At 53.1% G+C, this 21,874-nt stretch overlaps 1 protein-coding gene across 4 annotated transcripts in view; it reads left to right on the top strand.

Annotated features, from left to right (window-relative positions):
* MVB12B (multivesicular body subunit 12B) overlaps positions 1-21,438 on the top strand; it is a 185,148-nt gene extending 163,710 nt beyond the window's left edge. For all 4 annotated transcript variants that reach the window (XM_061154639.1, XM_061154641.1, XM_061154640.1 and 1 more), the window contains one exon: positions 18,121-21,438. In XM_061154639.1, coding sequence (XP_061010622.1) covers positions 18,121-18,207 — 87 coding nt within the window. In that variant the 3' untranslated portion in view covers positions 18,208-21,438. The remainder of the gene's footprint in view (positions 1-18,120) is intronic.
* Positions 21,439-21,874: the final 436 nt, after the last annotated feature.

The raw sequence follows: 21,874 nt of genomic DNA, 5'->3' as shown, positions 1-21,874 counted from the left end.
TGGAGGGAAATGGGGAGAGGTTAGACATGCTCAATAGGCTTGGAAACCATCACAGACATCCCCACCGTCAGGGATGCCGTGGGGGTTTTCATTTAATCTGAGGATTTAGAAGTTACTTCCACCAGCCATCCGCATGCATGTAATGGTGATTATTAGCATGTTGACATTCACACACTCCTTCCACAACAACGTCAGCAAGTGTTCTCCATAAATAAACTGGAGAATTTGCCCCTCTCAGCCTCTGAACTCAGCATAGCTCCTGGAGCTGGAGATGGAGGAGGCGCTGAGCCCACGGCTCCCTGGCCCCGTGGCCCCGCCCTGGGGCTCCATGGGCTGGCCCTGAGCACCTAGGGGGCCCCTTGCTCAGGGTGATCTTGCCTCTTTTCTCACACACCCGGTCTGGCTCTCCTTCAGGGGTGAGGGGCATTGCTTGGGGAGGATCCTGGGGGCAGCAGGAGCTTGGCTGGGGGCTTGTTTGCTCTTGTTTACACCATCTAGCCGAGCGCCCTCCCCCAAGAAGTCAGGAGACTGCATTTGGGTTCAGGGTGACCATGACCTACACTGTCCCCTTGCCCATTCTGAACACCACCTCCCACCCCCAGCCCCAGATCTCACCCGGGATTCGCCAGCAGCAGGGAGAGCCTGGCGTCTGTAGGGGCTGCTTTGTGAGGGGCAGACTCTCCCCTCCCCATCCCTCCATGCCCCCGGGGGGAGGTGGCGTCACCCTGGCTCACAGCAGAAACGTGGGCCCGGGCGGTCCCGGCTATAGAGGAAGTGGGAGTGCTCACCCCGAGGCAGCCGTCCAAGGGTGACATGGGCTTGCTCGCTCCCCTCCAGCTTTCCCGTCACCCACCCTGCCCTGCCTCAGGGCACCACCATTTGGCCTCAGGGACAAGTCACCCCCTGAACCAGCCCCATCGCTCTGTCGGTCTTGAGCTTGGTAATTTGGGACCAGAGAGGACACCTGTCCGCAGGTGCCCCCCGCCCCCAGAGCAGGGACCCACCGGACCCCAGCCCGCCACACCCAGGAGTGAGAAGTGCAGGGAGACTGGGTGTCGGCCCCCCCGCAGTGGGTGGCAGTGCACCTTCAGCCCCCCAACCTTAGAATCCGACCACCTCAAGGAGAGGCTGCCGCCTGGCCCCGCCAGCAGGAAGGTGGCATGAGGCGCGCTGGCAGTGTGGCCCAGAGCCCTCCACCGCGTGGTGTGTAGACAGCGATGTTTATGGACTGTGCAGACCGTGGAGGAGACACAGCGTAGTGGAGGGACACAGTTTTCGAGTCCGGCCCCCCTGCCCAGGTCGCATGCCAAATCCGCCACCCATGCTGGACCCTGGCGCAGGTCCCTTGGCCTCCCCATCCTCGGGGTGGCGTGCAGGCCCGTGGGTCCCACCACGGCCATGGAGCCCACAGGAGGCCCCCGCAGGCATGGTGACACCAGGCTACGTTTCATGAATGGCCCCCAAGGAAGGTCACGATTAGAGAGTCAGTGGCCGTGCCACCCGCCACGTTTGGGGGGAAGTGCTCGCAGGTGGTGTGGGCTGTTGAAGTGAACGAAGCCGAGGTGAGTAAACCAGTTCCCACTTTGAAGGCTGTCACTCTCCAGGCTGCAGCAGCCACAGCCCATGCTGTCCACGTCCACCCTTGGCTCAGGGCAGGGGCTTTGCCACGTAAATTACCCCCAAGGCAGGAGAGCGTGCTTTTGCTCACCCCCTATGGGCCATGGGAGGTGACCAGGGAGCAGCCAGCGGCAGCTGTCAGGGTGTGCGGCGGGCGGGGGCATTGCAGGGACTCCTTCTGGCCCTGACCTGGCCCCCGTGCCCCAGGCAGCAGTCGTTGGGCTCTGCAGGAGGGCGGCGGGGGTCCCCAGAGGGCTGCATCCAGTGAGAAGCCCTTGTCGTCCTCCCTGTTGCCCAGACAAAAGGTTTTCTCCGTTCAAGAGTCAGGAAAAGTGTAATTTCGCAGCCGACCCGGTGATGAAGCGTCTTCTCTCAGCGCCAGGAGATGGGCATATAAATATTCTCTGTCTCTGCCGCTCTTTATTTCCCTTGTAAGCAGGCGCCCCATCCCTCCCTCTGATGGATGCCCCCTCGCAGCCAGCCCGGGAGCTCCCCAGCTCCTCAGTTCGGCAGCGATTCCCCGGTCTCCTTGCCTCTCCCGTAGCCTATTCATCCTCCCCCCCGCCCCAGCCCCACCTCCCTCACCCACCGCCCTGTCCCTTATGGCCCAGAGACAGTGGCCTCGACCACAGATTGCATGCCGTGTGCCCAACACCTCAAACCTCTTAAAAATAGGAGCCAAGCGTTCCTGTGACTGAAAGGGCAACCCAAGAGCCTCCCAGCCTCATACACAAAACCTTCCTCCACCGTGGCTGCCGCCCTCCCGTGGAAAAGACCACTGCGTTCACCCCCCTTCAGTGGGCACCCCACTCAGAAACGTGGTGAGGAGCATCATCATTAGCCCAGCACACTCCCTGGTGGAACAGACGGCCTCCATTTTCACTTGACTTTAAGGCTGAAAGACAAGGGAGAGTCTAATTAATAAAGGGACGATCTGATATTAATCACTCCCTTAAAATTGACAAGGGAGGCAGTCCATTTAACCACTTAATGGCTACAGGTTTTTATGGGCTGCTGTTTGCAGACGTATTTAATGAAGTTATAAATCCAAAGGAGCTTAAAATTTTAATTTTATACCTAAATATTTTCCTTGTTCTCATCTTTGTAGTCAGTCCTCCAGAGTGTAGTCACGTGGAATGTTCCTTAAATGAACATATTTGCTAACTGGCGCAATTTCAGTTTTTAAAACATTGGTTCCAGCAATTAGGCATTTTTTTTTTTTTTCAGTTCCCAAATGACTAGAGAAATTCGTCTTGATTATAATTGCTCTTAGCCACGCATATCTAATTTGTGTCTTTTTAAGTGTTAATTAGTAAACAGTTTGAGCTGACATCTTTATGTGTTTGTGTGTTGAAAAATGGGGCTTATTGCTTATTTAGCTTGGGGCCAATTCCACTCACATTTACGTCACGACATTGAGGTGAAATTAATGGAAACATATTTGGCATCGCGAGGTAAAAAGAATTTTTGGAACCAACTTGTGGACGTCCACTTTGCATGGACTTCTGCAAGCACTTCCAATATATGAGATTAGAATGGATTTGGGAGCTGCATGTGCAGGGAGAAAGGGAGGCAGAAGATTTTTGTATCAGTAATGAAATGGCAGAGTCCCAATTTTATAAAAGCAAAATGTTCATATCCCAGCGCAATTGTTCATTCTTCCTACTTTTGGAAAGCTTTCATTGTGCATATTAATGTTAGAAGAAGAATTTTGCAGAGGACGATGTCACAAAATGCGTGATCACTTTCCACCATCTAGTGGTCAGGTCTCAAACTGCAACAGGAAATAAGGTGTCCTTTATCTGTGAGATGTCAACGTTTTCATCCCCCAGCATCTTTTTTTTTTTTTTTCTTTTTCAGTCAGGAAGCTGATATGTTTGGGGAAAGAAATTTGCCTACTTCATTTATTAAATAAAAGTTAGCTAATTCGATAGACGTTAACCTTTCTTATGTATTGTTCTCCCCTTTTTTAATATTGTTTTCAAAGACCCAGGCCTTGTTCAGTCATGCCACTGAATTCTTACAGAGCTGCCCCACTAAGCTGAGATCATTTCAGCCAAAAACAAAGGAACCTAATGAATTGGTTCAATGGATAGCCATTCCAGAGGCATAAAAGAAGGGTTGTTGTTTTTCAGACGCTAACTCGAGTCCAACTCTTTGCAACCCCATGGACCACAGCAACGCCTGGCCTCTCTGTCCCTCACCATCTCCCGGAGCTTGCCCAAGTTCACATCCATTGAATCGGTGATACCATCCAACCATCTCGTTTTCTGCCACCCTCTTCTCCTTTTGCCTTCAATCTTTCCCAGAATCAGGGTCTTTCCCAATTTGAAATGGGAAGTTGCTTGGGGACCTGCATATCATGGACTCTTCAGGAGTCTGACCACAGCTTGGGAACCACTGTTTGGTGCCACAGACAAGACTAGTTCTCGCCCCATAAAGTGTGGCAGCCATTGTGGGCAGTTTATCATCTTCAGTATCTACCCTGCCAATCAGAATCAATTTTTTAACATTCAGTGTTTTCTTTCCAAGTGCAAAGGTCATACCTATTTTTTAAAATGCAAACACAACAGAAACATGAAAAAAGATGAGAGTTCCCCATGGTCCACTCCTGGGAGAGAGAGACATGCACAGGTCAAACAAGCATCACAGGTGTTCAATACTGGACATGACGTTCCTGTATCTTGCTTTCGCACTGACCAATATATCTTGCACAACCTTCCATGTCATCACATGCAGATCTGCCCCATTCTTTTTAATGACTACATGTGGTTCCCTTTTATGATTGTGTCATAATTTATTTAAGCAATCCACTATTGATTGACTCTTGAGTTTCCAATTATTCACTATTACACTGCTGCAGTATATTTCCTTGTACATGTCTTTGCTCCCCTGGGTCTTTCTTGAGAGGAATGCATGGTATTACCATTTTGCTTTCCAAAAAGAGAGTGCCCTTTTAAACCCCCCTGCCCCCCCCCCCATCCTGTGGTGTGTGAGGGGGGTACCTGTTTCCCACACCCTCACTATAAGCATCACTGGTATTTACAGGTGGACATCTTTTCATATATTTATCAGCCATTTGTACTTCTTTTGTGAATCTCTTCTGTGTGTGCCCTTTGCCCAGTTTTTTCTATTGGCTTATTTAGTTTTTTCATTCATTTTTGAGTTTTTTATGTTCTTTGTAACAACCTTCTTTCTGTCCTATGTTCAAACACACACACTTTAACCAGTGGCTTTTCACCTTGTTTAAAGATGTGTTTTGCTATACAATAGTTCTTAATTTTTCATGGGCAATTTTGACTTTGTTTTAATGTTTTGTTTTTGGCTTCATGTCGTACTTAAGATTATAAAAAATATTCACTCCTATTTTCTCATACCCTTTTGTGTTTTAATATCTTACAGTATTAAATAGTTTTCAAATACTTGATCCATTTGAAGTTTATTAGAAGGTAAAGACTAGAACCAGCTTTGTTTTATCCTAAATCGTTAACCAGTTTTCTTATCATTGTTTACTTTCTTCAGTAGTTTTAAGTGTTACTCTTATTGTATAGTTCCATCTGTAAGTGAATCACTAGATGTTTTTCTTGACTCTTATCTCTGTTCTTTTTGTATGATTACCACACTGCTTTGATTCTGATAGCTTTATAATAAGCTTTAATATATGATAAGGTTAGTTCTTCCTTCTCCCCCCACTCCAGATTTTTCTAATTATAGTCACGTGATTATTTTTCCAGCTGAACTTTAGACTCTTTTCAGGGGGAGAAACTCCACTCTAGATGTTTATTGTAACTGCACTGAGCATGTAGGTTAATAGAGAGACGTTTGGTGAAGAGTCTCCACCTGGGGCTTTGTGTCTGTCGCTCAGCAGGGTAGAAAGGTGTTTTTTTGCAGAGAGTCTGCACACTTCTTTGTAGGTTATTGCTAAGTGTTTGGTGTTTTTGTGGTTCTCATGAGTAGGCTCTTTTTTTCCATTATATTTCCTGTCATTTTTTGTATCAAGGAGCCGTTGACATTTGTATTTTATTTTAGGGGCTGGCTCTCTCACTGACTTCTACTTCTGTTGGTTTTCAGTTCCTTTTCTTTGGTTACGCAGGCCGGCGTTAATGTCGTCTTGCAAATGCCAACACTGCCGCCTCCTGCCCCCTTCCTGAAGCTTCAGCCAGCATTGCGGCCAGAACCATCAGGTCACTGGGCCTCCTTGTCTGAACGGAAGTTTCTAGTTTAGATACTCACCCATAATGCTGCATTTTGGCTTGCTATATATAGGCATCATTTTTTTTTATCATGTTAAAGAATTAGCCATCTATTTCTATTTTCCTAAGTGTTTTTATCAGGATTGGATGGTAGCTTTTGATAAATGTCTTTTAATCATCCATTGAGATGATCATATTTTTTTCTCTGCGGGCATATTAATATGGTAGATTATATTAATAGAGTTCCTAATTTTGAGAGTCTGAGTCCCCTCCCCCCTCCACCCTCTCTGGTTCTACCAGCAGCAGGTCTATCTGCCGCTTCTATCCAAGCGGCAGCCTCCGCCCGGGTCTCCAGGTTGCTCCCACAGCAGCCCAGGGCGTTCATCACACTGATGAAGGAGCCAGGCTGAGCCCTTGGAAATGAACCTGCGGCAGAGCCAGTGTTTGAATTACCTGCCCTGGATACCGTCGAGTTACACCTAGCTCATGCAGAATAGAGGTCAAGGTGAATTATTTGGTCTTTTTCAAGTCCATCCTAAAAGGACTTTTCTGTCCTTTCCTTATGGTTTGGGGAACTCTCATCCCCCAAGTTTTAAAGTAATACCCCCTACACCCCAGGGACTTCCCTGGCAGCCCAATGGTTAAGACTCTGTGCTTCCACTGCAGGGGGGCGCGAGTTTGATCCCTGGTCAGGGAAATAAGATCCCACATGCTGCACAACGTGGCCAAAAAAATAGTTAATACCCCCCAAAAAATAGTAAGACCCCCCCCCCCAACTGAACTCTTAGAAGGTTGCCTGACATGTAGGTAAAAAATGAGTATAAAGATGACAAATGGGGAGGGCATTTTCCTGTAGTGATCACACAGCTTCTTTTTCACTCAGAAATCAGCGTCAGAAAGCACCATTGTTCCAAATATTTTCCACAAATAACCTGGGAGAGGGAAAATACAAATACCCATTTTTTAGGTGATATTTAGATGAATTCTGAATTGCTGATTCACTGAGGGGGCTAGTCCCGTGGCTGTTTGTTGACGCAGAACAGGTGTTTCTTCTGCCACAAAGGTATCTGTCGGCCCCCAGCCTTGCCCAGAGTCTCACGCAGACGACGCTGGTTGACACACAGGTGCCCGCCAGGCCCGCAGCCCCAAAGCACAGGAGGGGCCTGGAGAAGCAGAGCTCATTAATACTCACTCAGAGATCTAAATCCCACCATAGAATGCGCATTCCCCCATTTTCCTTAAAATGCCTGGCCTTCTCAGTCTGTATTTCGTTTTCCTACTTTTAAGCATCATGGGTACAAGAAATATTTCTTGCTTACCCTGTCCCCATCAGTCCACACAAAATGCAGTCATGGTGATAAAACGGCAGAACACTCTGGTTGGGTGACTTATAGGGAGTGGTGGCAACTGTGGCAAATTGGAAAACCCGTGTGTCTCTAAAGGAGGCAGCCTCCATTCGCCTGTATGAGGCTCATGGTCGAGGTGTGAGAGTCAGGGTACGGAGTTGCCATAGCCGCCCCCCCCCTCTTTTTTTTTTTTTTCATAAAATCTGGAAAATGTTGGCATTTTATGCTGTCTCTCAACTTTTCCACATTTATGACTATTTTAAAACACCACACAGGCCAGCAGCACGTGAGCCTCCAGCTTGCACATGTCTGAGCATGAAGATACAAACACAGATCACATCTATACTTATACCTTCACCATTCACGGCCAGGGTGGGGGGTGGTGGTGGCGATGTGGGTAAACCCTGGGATCAGCACTTTGCCTCCATGAGTTAAACACCCCAGGAAAGGGGCCATCACACCATCAGCCCAGAGGCCGTGGGAATTCAGAGGACCTAAGGCTGGACCGACACACCACTGCTTCCACGAAAGACTGAGAACCCAGATGACCTCCCCATTGTCTGAGAACTGAGTCCCTAAGCTGGCTGTCTGCTCTGCATTGAGCTGTCCCTCACTCATCCATCCATCCCTTTGTCTATCCATCCACTCATCCATCCACCCACTCACCTCTCACATCCTGTACCATCTGTCCATCCATCCATCATTCGTTCATTCATTCATCTCTTCTGGGCCACAGCCTCTACCAGGCTCTGAAGCTACAGAAATGACTGAGCCCCCACCCCGACCTTGCACTTAAGGAGGAAATGGACAGTGATGTGGGGCCCTGGAGGCCGGTAATTAATCATCCCTGGAGGAGGACAAATGTCCCGGGGGGAGTAGCCTTCCCAAAGGCACCAAGGTGTGGTGCTTGGAGGAAGGGGGTGGGGGTGGGATCTGCAAAGCCATGCGTGGGGACAGGTCTGTGCAGGAAGCTTCCACACCTCATTCCTGGGACTGGGGCTCCGCCCTGGGTGGGAACATAGGAGGCACTTCTCCACTCTATGCTCCATCGGATCCTAGGTGGAGATGCTCCTGAGTGAGGGTGCCCTGCCCTGAATGGGGGGGCTGTCCCGGCACTGAGCCCAGGGCAGCAGGCTGTGTAGGGGGCAGGTGGGTGCCGCCATCCCCTCCCGGGAGTCCCAGGCCTGGAGCAGGAAAGGGAAGGGGGGGTGCCCCGGAGTCAGAAGACGTAGGGGCTGACTCTGCACGTGGTCTTAGTCACCCTGCAGCCACGCCGGGCACGGTGCCCAGACAGACGTGGTCCCTGCTCCCGGAGCAGGGGCATCTCAGAGGGGTGCTTTTCCAGCCCCTCATTTAGGGTGAGACGGAGCAGCAGGACTGGGTGGGACTCCGGGTTTCTGACTCTGGGGTTGCTGCTTGCGGGTTAGCACAGGGGAACCCGAAGGGAACGCAGAAGAGGCTTCCCAGAAGGTTCACGCCGACCCCGCTGTGGGCTTGTTGTGGGACCCGCCTGCTTCCCAACCCTGTGGCCTCACTCAGGCCAGTCACCTGTCATCGGAAGAGCAGTGGTACCAGCTTTACTGGCAGAGAGGATTCTGTCCCGGACCCTGACTGGGGACCCGGCAGCTCCTGCCCCTCCCGTCCCCTTAGTAGTGACCACAGGGCTCGTGGACTGTAATCCAGGAGCCCTGACCTCCAGGCCCAGCTGTGGACTCTCAGCAACTGAGGGGTGAACAAGGCACTCCCCAGCTCTGGGGTATTCTAGGACCCCCTCCAGGTCTGGGGGGGGCCTGTCCTGGCTGCCCCACGTCCCCTGAGCCCCAGTCTGCATGTGACAGTCCCTTCCTGGAGCCCTTTTAGAGCCCTTCTACGGGCTTGTCAGCCCGGGGCCTTCCCCTTTCACCCAGGCTTTCAGATGTCTCTCTGGAACCATAATCCAAGTGTGAAACGAGACTCCTGTGGGAAATGGGGAGACCGGGACTCGTCCCTGGGCCTCTGGTCCTCCCTGGCCCTTTCCACAGCTCGAAGGAGTTGGACGTGTATTCACATCAGCTGGACAGGCCCTCCCAGCACACAGAGGCCTGCGTCGTGGGCCGTGGGGGCCCTCAGGGCCCACTGCTCACAGGGGCAGCTGCCCCTTCCCTCCCCTGGGGAGGGGGGCGAGATCCAACAACCAGGCTTCTGGAAAGAGGACATGGGAGGACATGAGCCCTCGTGTAAGGAGAGGAAGCTTCCAGAGCTGGAATTCCCCAAGGATCTGAACCAGGCATCGAGCACGGCAGGTGTCACGGCCTGGCCCGCGGGGCTGGCAGGTGCCAGGACAGGCTCCAGGAGAGGCCGGCTGGGGGACGGTGGGGTCACTGCTCAGAACTCACCCGCCGCCACGTGCCCGGGGGACCCTCACGACCGTGGCTCCAGCCCCAAACCAGACTTGGCGTCGGCCGGCGTTTTGTTCCTTCACTCCCCCAGTCTGTCTTCACCCAGCCAGGCTCCTGAGGAAGGCCTGCCCCTTCAGCCATCCTTCCAGGCCCTTCTGTGACCCCACCTGCCCCCCCCCCCAATCTCAGAAGCCCACCCGTGTAAGTGGTGAGTACAGACCCCTGTCCTGAGGCCGGGTCCCTGCCCCTAGCACCCTCAGGGCCTCGTCCAGCCCCTGGGGCCCTTGGGAGGTCTGATCCTCCCCTGAGCCTCAGCTCCCACGTCTCAAAATTCAGGTTCTAAAACAGCCCCTCACTGCCGTTTCTCGTCCGGCCTCTCGTCGATGTGATGGTTACGAGACCCAGGGAGGAAAGCGGGGAGGGTACATGCTTGCCTTACTCTTCTGCTGTCCATTTTATTTAGTAAAAGGTCCCAGGTAGTGGTTTTCTGCCTGCCTAACCATTGAAATCACTTTAGTGCTTTTAAAAAAGCACTGATGCCTGCCCCGCCCGCCGGTTAAACCAGAACCACCCTCACCCCACCCGCTGCCAGGCAGGACCCAGGTTCACACCCTTGTCTCTCTGATACAACCCTTGACTCTGATGGAGGACTGGGTTTTCACTTTAAAGGTGATTTCACGCCAGATGTCTCCGTGAGTGGATGCGGGCTTGCTCCCCCTTCCCCGTCCCTTTCTGCCTCGAGGCTGAGGCTAGAGTGCCTTTGCCTCCACGGTGTGGCCTCCCAAGGCCAGGATGTCAGCCTCACGGTGACAGAAACTCTTGGAACCTGGGAATTGAGCGCCATGGCTTAAGAGTTGTCATGATGGCCTGTGTCCACCAGAGGGCGCTGTGGCCAGGGGCGCTGCTCCACGGGGGTCTCAGCTCTGTGAACCAAAATGCTTTTTAATTGAAAAATTTTTTTAATTCAAAAAGGATTTGCTGTTTGTGCGCGAGTGCAGGTCCTCCTTATGCAGGAGACTTAATGTCTTGAGTAAACAGATCCGGGCCCAAATCCACCTTCAAAGGTACTCACTGTTTGCCCAAGGGAGCGAAAGGGCTTCCAGAAGCGGCCTAGTCTCTTGGGCAAACACTCGGGGCCCGCCCGGCCCGGGCAGGGGACAGCGTCTGTGGGAAGGGTTATCCGCGGCCTAAGGGGGATTATGGCGGGGGGACATATGTTGAAATTTCATTTGGGGAGTTAAGAGAAAACAAGAGGTGGGGGAGCGGTGCTTTTCTCCAGCCAAGATGACCTAAAAAGGGAAAAATCTCAAGGGCAGGGGCGGGGCGGCGGTGGGGGTGGGGTGCAGGCGGTGCAGCGGGTCCCTGGCCCGCTCTGGGGGCAGAAGGCGGTGGCATACTCGGCCCTGAGTCGGGAGAAGGCGGCTGTGTACCCCTGATTCCCCCCCAACACATGCCCACACCCCCTCACCCCAGAGAGTGAAAGAAACAGGAATTCAGTTCATCCTTTCTGAAGGCCCTTCTGCACCACCAGCCCGCCCCCCGCCACCCAGGACCCTGTCCCTTCCTGGCCACAAAGACCGGCCTCCCGACCCCCCCGCCCCCACCAAGGCACTTCCACCCCAGCCTGCCCGCCCCACCTTGTCCCCACTGCCCTATGCCCTCAGAAAGGACCCTTTCGGGGCCTACCCCTGGCAGCATCCAGGTCTCTGGGCCTGGCCCCCCGGACCCCTGGCTGCAGACGTCTGGGGGCCGGTGCCTCCACCCCCTTTCACACACCCTCTGTGGCCGGCCAGCCCCCAGCAAACTGAGGCGGCTTCCCTGCCCTGAGCGCTCCTGGCACCTGGGAGCCGGGCACAGCAGGTGAGTGGCGCTGGAGAGTGGAGGTGGCCCAGCCCGCAGCTGGTGGTGCCACTCCAGCCGGCTGGAACTGGGCTGGCTCCCTCTCCTAAGTGCCTCACCTCGGCTGTACCCCAGGCAAGGCCTCAGAGCAGCCCAAGTGAAGCCCCCCCACCACCATCACCAGCCTCCTCCCCACACCCCCCCCATTCCCTCCTCAGCGCCCCCTTCAGCCCTAAAGTCTCTGGCCCTTCCTCTCTGCCCCTCCCGTCCACTCCTGTGTCCTGCTGGTGGGGCCACAGAACCGACTTGCAGCCTCGGGTCACTGGGGAGCTGGCCCACCCCCCAGACCAACTGAGGCAGCACCTGTGTGTGTTAAAGGCTGAGCAGCCTGCTGCTTCCAGCTGGGTGCCACCCACTGTCCACCCCTGAGGAGAGACCGCACTCTGCTGTCCACGTCGGCACCGCCCTGGAGCCTTGGCCCACCCAGCACCGCCCCTGCTGAGGTCAGCACGTGTTTTTAGTGACCCTGTCCCTGCCCCAAGCCAGTGCAGCTCAGGCCAACTGCTGCCCCCTGGTCCCCCCACGCACCTCCCAGACCCTGGGTCCACTGCCAGGGCTGGTGTCCTGCCTTCCTGGCCCCAAGCGCCAGGCCCACCCTCTTTGTCTTCTGACCCTCACGCTTTCCTCCAAACATCTCTGCACTGTAACTCCAGATACCCTCTTCCCCAAGGGCTCCCACTTCCACCCCTTCATTCCTGGTTCATCCACGTCTCTCCAGCTGGGCAGGCGGCACTCCCGAGTACTCCTCAGGGACCACCCTTGGCCACTGGCAGAAATGCCCTCATGTTCTCTCCCCCAGGCTGCTCTCTTCCTGTATTGCCCATTTGGGTTAAAAGCACCGGAATGCCGGCGTCCACCCCCTGCCCCTCTGTAGGGCTCGCTCCTGACCCCCAGAGCCCAGCACTGGTGGGAGGCGGATTGTTTCCTGCTGTGATGCTCCTGAGCAGCCACCAGGTGGCGGCATTGTCCCAAACTTTGCCCAAAGTCCTCCTGGTCTGAGGCTGTCCGCTCCTCCAGCTTCCTGCAGCTGGAGCGCCCAGACCATGGCCGGAGCCCAGGTCATTAGCAGGAAAGTGGGGCCGCATTGATGTCTTCCCTTACATAGCCAACAAATGTACAGTGAGTGCTTGCCTGGTGCCAGGGCGAGCGGACCCTTAACCTGCCACACCTCATCCCACCGTCAAAGAGGGCCCCGGGAGTAGAGATGGTCACCCCCACCTTCTTTATTGAAGTATAAATGGCATATTAGCTTCAGGTGTACAACATGTTTTGATATTTGTATATACTGCAAAACAATTATCATAATAAATATAGTTACCACCTTTTATCTTACACAGTAATAACTGTTTTCTTCTGATGAGAATTTTTAAAATTTAGCAACTATCAAAATATGCATTGCAGTATTGATATCTATGTTCACCACACTGTACGGTATATCCTCAGGACTTAACCACTCTGTAACTGGAAGTCTGGGCCTTTTCACCCCTGCACCCATTTCACCCACCCGGCCTCTGGCGTCTGCTCTGTCCAGTAAGCCTGGTCTTGCTGTTATATTCTAGGTTCCACATATAATTGAGATCACAGGGTGTTTGTCTTTGTCTGTCTGTCTGACTGACTTCATTTAGCACGACGCCCTCAAGATCCATCCATGTTGTTACAAATGACAAGATTTCATTCTTTTTTTATTCTTTAAGTTTTTGTACTAAGTATAGTTGATTTACAATGTTGTGTTAGTTTCAGGTGTACAACAAAGCAATTCAGTTTTTTACACAGACACACACACATATATATGCCCTTTCTCAGATTCTTTTCCCTCATAGGTTATTATAAAATATTGAGTATAGTTCTTTGTGATATACAGTAGGTCTTGTTGGTTATCTATTTTATATATAGTAGTGTATATTTGTCAATCCCCGACTCCTAATTTATCCCTACCCCCTGCTTCCCCACCACATGTCTCTTTTCTGTCTGTGGGTCTATTTCTGTTCTGTATACTAAGTTCATTTGTATCCCTTCTTTTAGATTCTACATATAAGTGATATTCATGATGTTTGTTTTTGTCTGATTTACTTCATTTAGTATGATAATCTCTAGATCCATCCATATTGCTGCAGATGGCATTATTTCTTTTTATAGTTGAGTAGCATTCCGTTGTACATATATATAGGCAAAACTACTGGAGTGGGTTGCCATTCCCTTCTCCAGGGGATCTTCCCAACCCAGGGGTCGAACTCAGGTCTCCTGCATTTGTAGACAGATTCTTTACCATCTGAGCCACCAGGTAAGCCTATGTATACACACACACACACACACACACACACACACCCCACATTTTCTTTATTCATTCCTCTGTTGATGGACATTTAGGTTGTTTCCACGTCCTGGTTATTATAAAGAGTGCTGCAGTGAACACTGGGGTGGTGCATGTATTGTTTCAAATGATGATTTTCTCCGGATATATACCCAGGAGTGGGATTGCAGGATCATATGGTAACTCTATTCTTAGTTTTTTTAAGGACCCTTCATTATGTTCTCCATAATGGCTGCACCAATTTACATTCCCACCAACGCTGTAGGAGAGTTCCTTTTCCTCCACACCCTCTCCAGCGTTTATTATTTATAGACTTTTTGATGATGGTCATTCTGACCAGTGTGAGGTGATACCTCATTGTAATTTTGATCTGCATTTCTGTATTAGCAGTGTCGAGCATCTTTCTCTGTGCCTTTTGGCCACCTGTATGTCTTCTTTAGAGGAATGTCTATTTAGATCTTCTGCCCATTTTTTTATTGGGCCACTTGTTTTTTTATATTGAGCTGTATGAGCTGTTTGTATTAATATATTTTGGAGATTAATACCTTGTTGGTCACATCATGTACAAATATCTTCTCCAATTCAATAGGTTGTTTGTGGTTTCCTTTGCTGTGCAAACGCTTTTGAGTTTAATTAGGTCCCATTTGTTTTTTGTTTGTTGGTTGGTTTGTTTTTATTTCCATTCCTCTAGGAGACAGATCCAAAAAGAGATTGGTACGATTTATGTCAAAGAGTGTTCTGCCTATGTTTTCCTCTCAGCATTTTATAGTATCTTGTGTTCACATTTAGGTCTTTAATCCACTTTATTTTTTGTGTATGATGTTAGAGAATGTTCTAATTGTATTCTTTTACATGTAGCTGTCCAGTTTTCCCAGCACCACTTATTGAAGAGACTGTCTTTTCTCTATTGTATGTTCTTTTTTCCTTTGTTGTTGATTAATTGACCATAATTGTGTGGGTTTGTTTCTAGGCTTCCTATCCTGTTCCATTGATCTGTATTTCTGTTTTTATGCCAGTACCATACTATTTTAATTACTGTAGCTTTGTGGTGTAGCCTGAAGTCAAGGAGTCTGATTCCTCCAGCTTCGTTTTTCTTTCTCAAGGTTGTTTTGGCTATTCAGAGTCTTTGTGTTTCCATACAAATTAAAAAAATTTTTTTTGTTCTAGTGCTGTGAAAAATGCCATTGGCAATTTGATAGGGATTGCATTGAATCTGTAGACTTTCTTGAGTAATATCGTCATTTAACAATATTGATTCTTCCAATCCAAGAATGTGGTGTAACTTTCCATCTATCTGTCATCTTCCATTTTTCATCAGCATCTTACAGTTTTTGGACTCCAGATCTTTTGTCTCCTTAGGTGGGTTTATTCCTAGGTATTTTATTCTTTTTGATGCAATGGTAGATAGGATTTTCCTTAATTTCTCTTGCTGATATTTCATTTTTAGTATATAGAAATGCAGATTTCTGCATGTAAATTTTGTACCCTGCAACTTCACTGAATTCATTGATGAGGTCTAGTAGTCTTCTGTCAGTGTCTTTAGGATTTTCTATTAGTATGTGTAGTATCATGTCATCAAAATAGTGACAGCTTTACTTCTTTTTTTCCAATTTGGATTCCCTTTCTTTTTATTCTCTGATTAATTACCATGCCTCAGACTTCCAAAACTATGTTGAATAAAAGTGGCAAGAGTGGACATCCTTGTCTTATTCCTGATTTTAGAGGAAATGCTTTCAGCTTTTCACCATTGAATATGATGTTTTAATAACTGTGGGTTTGTCATACATGTCCTTTATTTTATTGACAGTAGGTTCCCTTTATGCCCACTTTCTGGAAAATTTTTACCATAAATCAATATCGAATTTTGTCAAAAGCTTTTTCTGCATCTATTGAGATGATCATATGGATTTTACTCTTCAGTTTGTTAATGTGATGTATCACATTGATTGATTTACAGTCTTTTTTTAAATGGCATTATTTAAAGGATATTTATTTCCTGGAATAAACCCACTTGATCATGGTATATGATCCTTTTAATGTATTGTTGGATTCAGTTTACTAGTAGTTTGTTGAGGATTTTTGCATCAATGGTCATCAGTGATATTAGCCTGTAATTTTCTTTTTTGTGGTATCTTTGTCTGATTTAGGTACAAGGATGATGGTGGCTTCATAGAACGAGTTTGGGAGTGTTCCCTCTTCTGCAATATTTTGGAATAGTTTGACAAGGACAGGTATCAACCCTTCTCTCAGTGTGTGATAGAATGCACCTGTGAAGCCATCTGATCCTGAACTTCTGTTTGTTGGGAGTTTTATAATCAGAGATTCAATTTCAGTGCTTGTAGTTGGTCTGTTCAGATTTTCTTCCTGACTCAGTCTTGGGAGACGTACCTTTCTAAGAATTTGTCCTTTTCTTCTAGACTGTCCAATTTTATTGGCATAGAGTTGCCTGTAGTGGCCGCTCATGGTCCTTTGTATTTCTGTGGTGTCCCCTTGTAACTTCTCCTTTTTCATTTCTGATTTTATTGATTTGGACCCTCTGCCTTTTTTTCCCCATGATGATTCTGGCTGAAGGTTTATCCATTTTGCTTTTTTTCCCCCAAAGAACCAGATTTTAGTTTCATTGAAGATTTCATATTTTTTTATGGCTGAGGCATAGTCTATGTATGTACCACATTTTCTTTATCCATTCATCCATCGATGGACACTTAGGTTGTTTCTGTATCTTGACTGTTGTGAATAATGCTACAGTGAACACAGGTTCCCTTTTCTCCACATCCTCACCCACACTTGTTATTTCTTAATAACAAGAAATTATTATTATAAAGGAGATGAGCTCACTGAGGTTCAGAGGCAAAAAGATCTAGCTGAGGTCACCCTGCAATGTCAAGCCCTTCCCTCCCCACCCCTTCTGCTTGTGGGGAGCAGAGTCCCATCACTGCTGTCCCCTGGCCCCTGTGGCTGCTCACACGAGACGGCCAGGGCCCGCCCGGACCTCGCCCCCTCACCCCGCGCCAGCCGCCCCTCTGTGCTGGGTCAGTCTGTGGGCCCTCAGCAGGTGGCCGAGGACGCAGTGCTGGCTGCCTCGTTCTCCCCACCCTTTCCCCCAGGAGGAAGAGTCTTCTGCTCCCCCTCATTCCCAAGTGACCCCCAAAGCCCCTCAGCTATGCTCCCTCAGCTCTGCACGGCCCCTGGAAGGGCCTTGTAGCTACAGGCAGCTCGCTTTGGGGCTCGGGGCCATTTGGAGCCCACAGCTGCGGCACCTTACTGGGTGGGCACCCAGTGCTCACCCCCCCACCCTTGCTGGGACGGTTCCACGTCATCCTGCTGGCTCCCCCAGCTGGGTCCCTGAGAGGGCAGCTTCAGGCAGAGGCCGAGTTCAGCCAGCTGGTTGGACTCTGCTCTGCTTTATGTAAGGAAGCCCTTTCTTATGGCAATTCTAGTGCTGAAAAGTTTTTTAAAATATTATTTTAAATGTTTAATGACTACTGATCTAAGCAACTCATTCCTAAGACCCAGGGTCCCGCGTGGTTGCCCCCCATGGTGTCCAGGCCCTTCTCACGGCCTGCTCCCAGTCCTGCAGCCTGCAGACCTGTCTGCCTGGCGGACACTCCCCACCTGCGCCCCCTCTTCTTGCCTGGCATACCTGCCCCACATTTGGGTGTAGAAATCCCCCTTGGCCTTCAGGGTGAACCACAGGTGTCCCCCCTTCTCTGAATTTCCACCAGACTCGGAGCCCACCGTCTGTCATTTCCGTGACCCGGGTCAGGTGGGTAGGCTTGGGTCTCCAGCGTGAGAACTGAGCCCAGGTTCAGGCCGGCAGGGGGGCAGGCCGGGCCCAGGTCCACTCCTCTGGTCCTGCCCTGGCCCAGGCTCTCATCGCTTCCTATGAACGGGTCCCAGGAGCTCAGGGAGGAAGGCACAGGGGCGTGGGCCGGCGGCAGGCCCCGGGGGGGCTCCCCAAGCCTGCAGGCTGCAGCCCGCCTGCCCGGCCAGGGCTGCGGTGGAGCCCAGGGCCGTCCCTCCCCATCCACGAGACTCCTCCCGCAGCGGGAGCAGGGGGCACCGTCTGCCGGGTGGCGGGAGGGCGCGGCACACAGCCTGGGACGCAAGCTGCTGCTGAGGGCTCACACCACCGGGGGAGCGGTGTGCAAGGGTCCAGTCGTCACAAACTAGCCAGCTGCCACGCAGCACCAGAGGTGTGCCTCCTCCCCCGTGCACAACACGTGCACAGCCCACGCCTGCAGTACGTGGGCACGTGCCGAGGGCAGCCCTCCGACGTCCTCGGGGCCTCCGCCCGGCTTGTCCACGGCCGTGGGCTGGTTCTCTCCGGAATCCCCTGCCCTGACTGCGCTTCTCTTCCCCCCAACTTCCCGCAGTATGAGTACAGCTTCCGCACGGAGCAGAGTGCCGCCGCCAGGCTCCCGCCCAGCCCCACCCGATGCCAGCAGATCCCCCAGTCCTGAGGGAGACAACACAGCGCCCGGACTACTGAGCGCCCCTCGCCTGGCCCCTCCCGCCGCCCATCCACACTGCCCTGCTCGGCGCTCCTGGGAGACTGGGCAGCTGAGCTGTTGCCGCCTCGGTCATCGGTCATCGGCTTGCCCGACGTGACGCCGCCCCCCACCCCGGGGATGCGCCTCCTTAATCTCCACTAACCTGTGTGTGTGTAGTGACCAGCGGCCCCTCCCGCATCTGTGTGATGACCAGTAGTCCTCCGACCACCCCTCCCCTCCCCGGGAGCCATCTGAGGGCCCTGGACAGTCGTCTGGCCGCCCGGTGATGCCACCGGCTCCCTGCTCTCCTGACTCTGCCACCACGAAGCTACTGCCTCCTCCCAGAAGACCCTGAGGGGCTGGTGGCCGGGCACAGGGCACCCGCCTCCCCCCAGCACTGATGGATCGCCCCCTGGAACAGGTCTCTCACACCAGGGGCATCGAGTGCCCAAGAACTTCACGGGGACCCTAAGGAAACACGGAGCACGCGGCCGGTGCTGCCCGAGTGGACCTGGGCCCAGCTCGCTGCCCACCGTGGATAACCCCTGACTCACCCCTCAGCTCACACACTGGACGCCCTGAGGACGGGGGCCAGCCATCCCCAAGCCACTGGCCCAGAGAGGCCTTGCCTCCCGGGCGAGGCGGCCGAGTGGCTGGGTGCTTGCGATGGACGTGAACTTTGCCGCCAGGTCCCTGTGCTCAGCCTCCTCACCGTCATCCCCACAAAGGGCTCATCTCTGCAGTGCTCACGTGCCAACAACAGCTCCAACTGCCCGGCCCTGCGCCCCGACCATCATCACGTGGGTAAAGAGGCTCTGTGAGCCAGTGCCCAAGGACATGGACACGCCGTCGCCAGACTGAAGCCAGAACTGACCTTTCTGCCACGAGTGCCAGTGACCGTGCTATCACTCCCCACAGTGCTGGCCGCCCAGCCCAGCTCCCCACCTGGGCACCGGGGCCGCTGTCGGGGCCGCTGTCCTCCCTGGAGGCCCGGGCCTCCCCCGGTGACTGCCTTGTCTGGCCGTGGGACTCTGTCCTAAATTCTCAAAACCTGGTATCTCACACCTTGGAGGTGGGGGGCGGGGGTCACCAGATAGTTGGAGCACTGGACGTGATCTTTGACACGTGTCTGGCGTAAGAAAGCAGCCCAGGAGAGGCCCTGCCCAGCTGGGGACAGTGCCTCTGCTCCCTGCAGTTCTCCAGAGACACCGGGGTGGCTGGGTTGCAGTCAGGAGGGGCAGCCTCTGGCTGAGACACGGGGCCAGGGCAAGACATACCTCACTCAGCCGGCCTCAGCTCCACTATCTCCAGACCCTCCGCCTTTCCCCGCGGCTGCCCCTTGATCTTTTCATTCCGATACCTCTCCTCTCTGTCCCCGAGACCTGAGGACGTCCTGGCGGGGCCGGCCTTCCTTGGAACCCTCCAGGGCCCAGGAGGCACAGGTGGAAATTCATCGGGCAGACCTTTGGGATGGGTGCTCGCCCAGGATCGAGCCGATGGCCTGGCCTCAGATGTACCCACTGAAGTGAGCTGATTGTTCCTGGGAGTCAGGGGGGGTGGGGGGAGCCCCGAGGGGCCCAGAGAACCTGTGTCTGCTGCTTCGTCTGCTGCTGCTGCCAGGATGGTGGAGCTGGTCCAAAACCAAGAGTGGGAGTGACCCCTCTGCTCACCTCTGTCTGGCCACGTTGGCTCCATCCTTCTGTCTCTCCTCACACCCCGGCCGTGGGGTCGTCCCGCCAGGTAACACCCGCGGCCTTCCTCCGCTGAGAAGCAAGCGTTTCGGCTCCATGGGCCTGAGGAGGTCCAGAGACAGTCACATGAGATTCCCTGTCAGGGAGCAAGAGGGCCATGGTGGGGTCCCCCCCAACCCCTCACCAGCCATGCCCCCACCAGCCCCCAGCCACCCCTGGGCCAGGCAGAGTGAGGCAGGCCCAGGGCCGCCAGGAGAGGGCAGACCTGTGTGGGCTCGGCCAGCTGGCCAGGCCTCCCCCAGCGGGCAGCCTCAGCGCAGGGTCTAACGAGTGACGGTGGACGGCGCCGTGACGGCAGCTGAAGAGAACGCAGCGACAGTGTTGGAGAAGCCGGCGTCCCCGGCGGCTCCTGACCTCTTGCCTCTCTCCTTCTGAGGCGGGGTGCCCGCCTGCCCCGCGCGGAGGTGAAGCTCGCTCCCCGGGAACCGAGCCCCCTCTTCCCCCTTCCTTTCTGGGACGGTGCTTTTCTCCGCGAACCCTCTGGCCACGAGGGGCGGGGAGGCAGGGCTTCTCTCAGAAACACGAAGGGCAGTGGCCTCCACCCTTCCTGGAAGGACTCCCCAGAGCACAGCATCCCCCACTGCCTCCTCCTCCGTCCCCCCAAAATTCTAAGCCTGTCTCCACAGGCCTTGGAAACGGCACAACGGCGGTAAGGAGCAAGCAGCCGGCCCCAGGTTCACTTGTAAATTTATAACAAGGTTTATCCACCACCCCCAAGTCCAGAAACTGACTCTGGCCATGACCTCCCCTCAGAGGGATGGTCAGGACGGCGGGAGGCGAGGACCAACACGTCTGAAGCACCTACTCCTTGCCGGGCAGGCGGCCGGCACTTGAAGCACATTTTCTTCTGTCGCTCCCACCAACCCCCCCCCAAAAAAAACACACCAATACCCCGAAGCGGATGCCAGTTTCAGATGAAGATGCTGAGACGTGTCCACAGGCACAGAGCCGGCGAGCGGCAGAGGCGGCCCAGGCCCCACTCTGTCCCGTCACGAGCACCTGCCTCTGGGCCAGTAACGGGCCTGCGGGTGTGACGGTGTCTCACCGAGCCCGGGGCGAGGCCGGGTCCAGCCCCCAGGGCTGCGGGCTGCCCCTCACTGTCCACAGGGATCCCAGCCCGCAGCTCCCTGGAGCCGGCCGGCGGGCCTGAAGGTGAGCGTAAAAACCGAGCTCACCTCCCCGGGGCCTGGAGGGGCCGGGCGCCCATTCCCACCGCAGCTGCCCGCCCCCCACGGGGCGGCTGGCCATCCTCACCTGTTGGACCCTGCCAGCCAGGCCTGTCACCACCAGGAACCGGGCCCCAGGCGGGCGGCTGGCTGCGCTAGGTTAGGAACAACGTTGTACTGCGTGTATTTATTTGAGGTGACTCTAGTACTTGGCAAAGGGAAGTTTCACTGTGTGATTGTCTTCTTAATATAATTTGTTAAATAAACGTTTGTTTTAACCTTTTCCCGGCTCGCTGCTGTCTCTGAGGCATGGAGACCGGGGTCCCTCCAGCTCATTCCGGATGCTGGCCGGGCCGGCACCACCCTGGCCTTCCAGCCTTCTAGAAAGAGCCTGTGGGTTTCCTTGCCCCATTTGGATGAGCTGGTGACAAACCAGAAGGATCCAGGAGGAGCAGCAGCCCTCAGGAATGCTCCTGGAGGGAGAAAAATGCCAGTTTCCATAAAAGCATGTGAAGTGCATGTGTATTAATGTGTCTCCAGCAAGGAATGCAGAGGGTGCTTTCATCTCCAGCTCGCCCCAAGCCTTGTCTGTGCCGGGGCGGGGCCGTCTGGCTGCCGGAGCGGGGGTCTTACAACCACACGGCTTCAGCACCACTGGTTTTGTCCTGTCCCCTCGCTCACCTGCTGGCAAGACGCTGCCCCAAATGCCCGGGAGGGGCT

The sequence above is a fragment of the Dama dama genome, chromosome 11, assembly GCF_033118175.1.
Source record: "Dama dama isolate Ldn47 chromosome 11, ASM3311817v1, whole genome shotgun sequence".
Lineage (NCBI taxonomy): Eukaryota > Metazoa > Chordata > Mammalia > Artiodactyla > Cervidae > Dama > Dama dama.
Note: the sequence above shows the minus strand (reverse complement) of the source record. Positions and strands in the feature narration are given on the sequence as shown.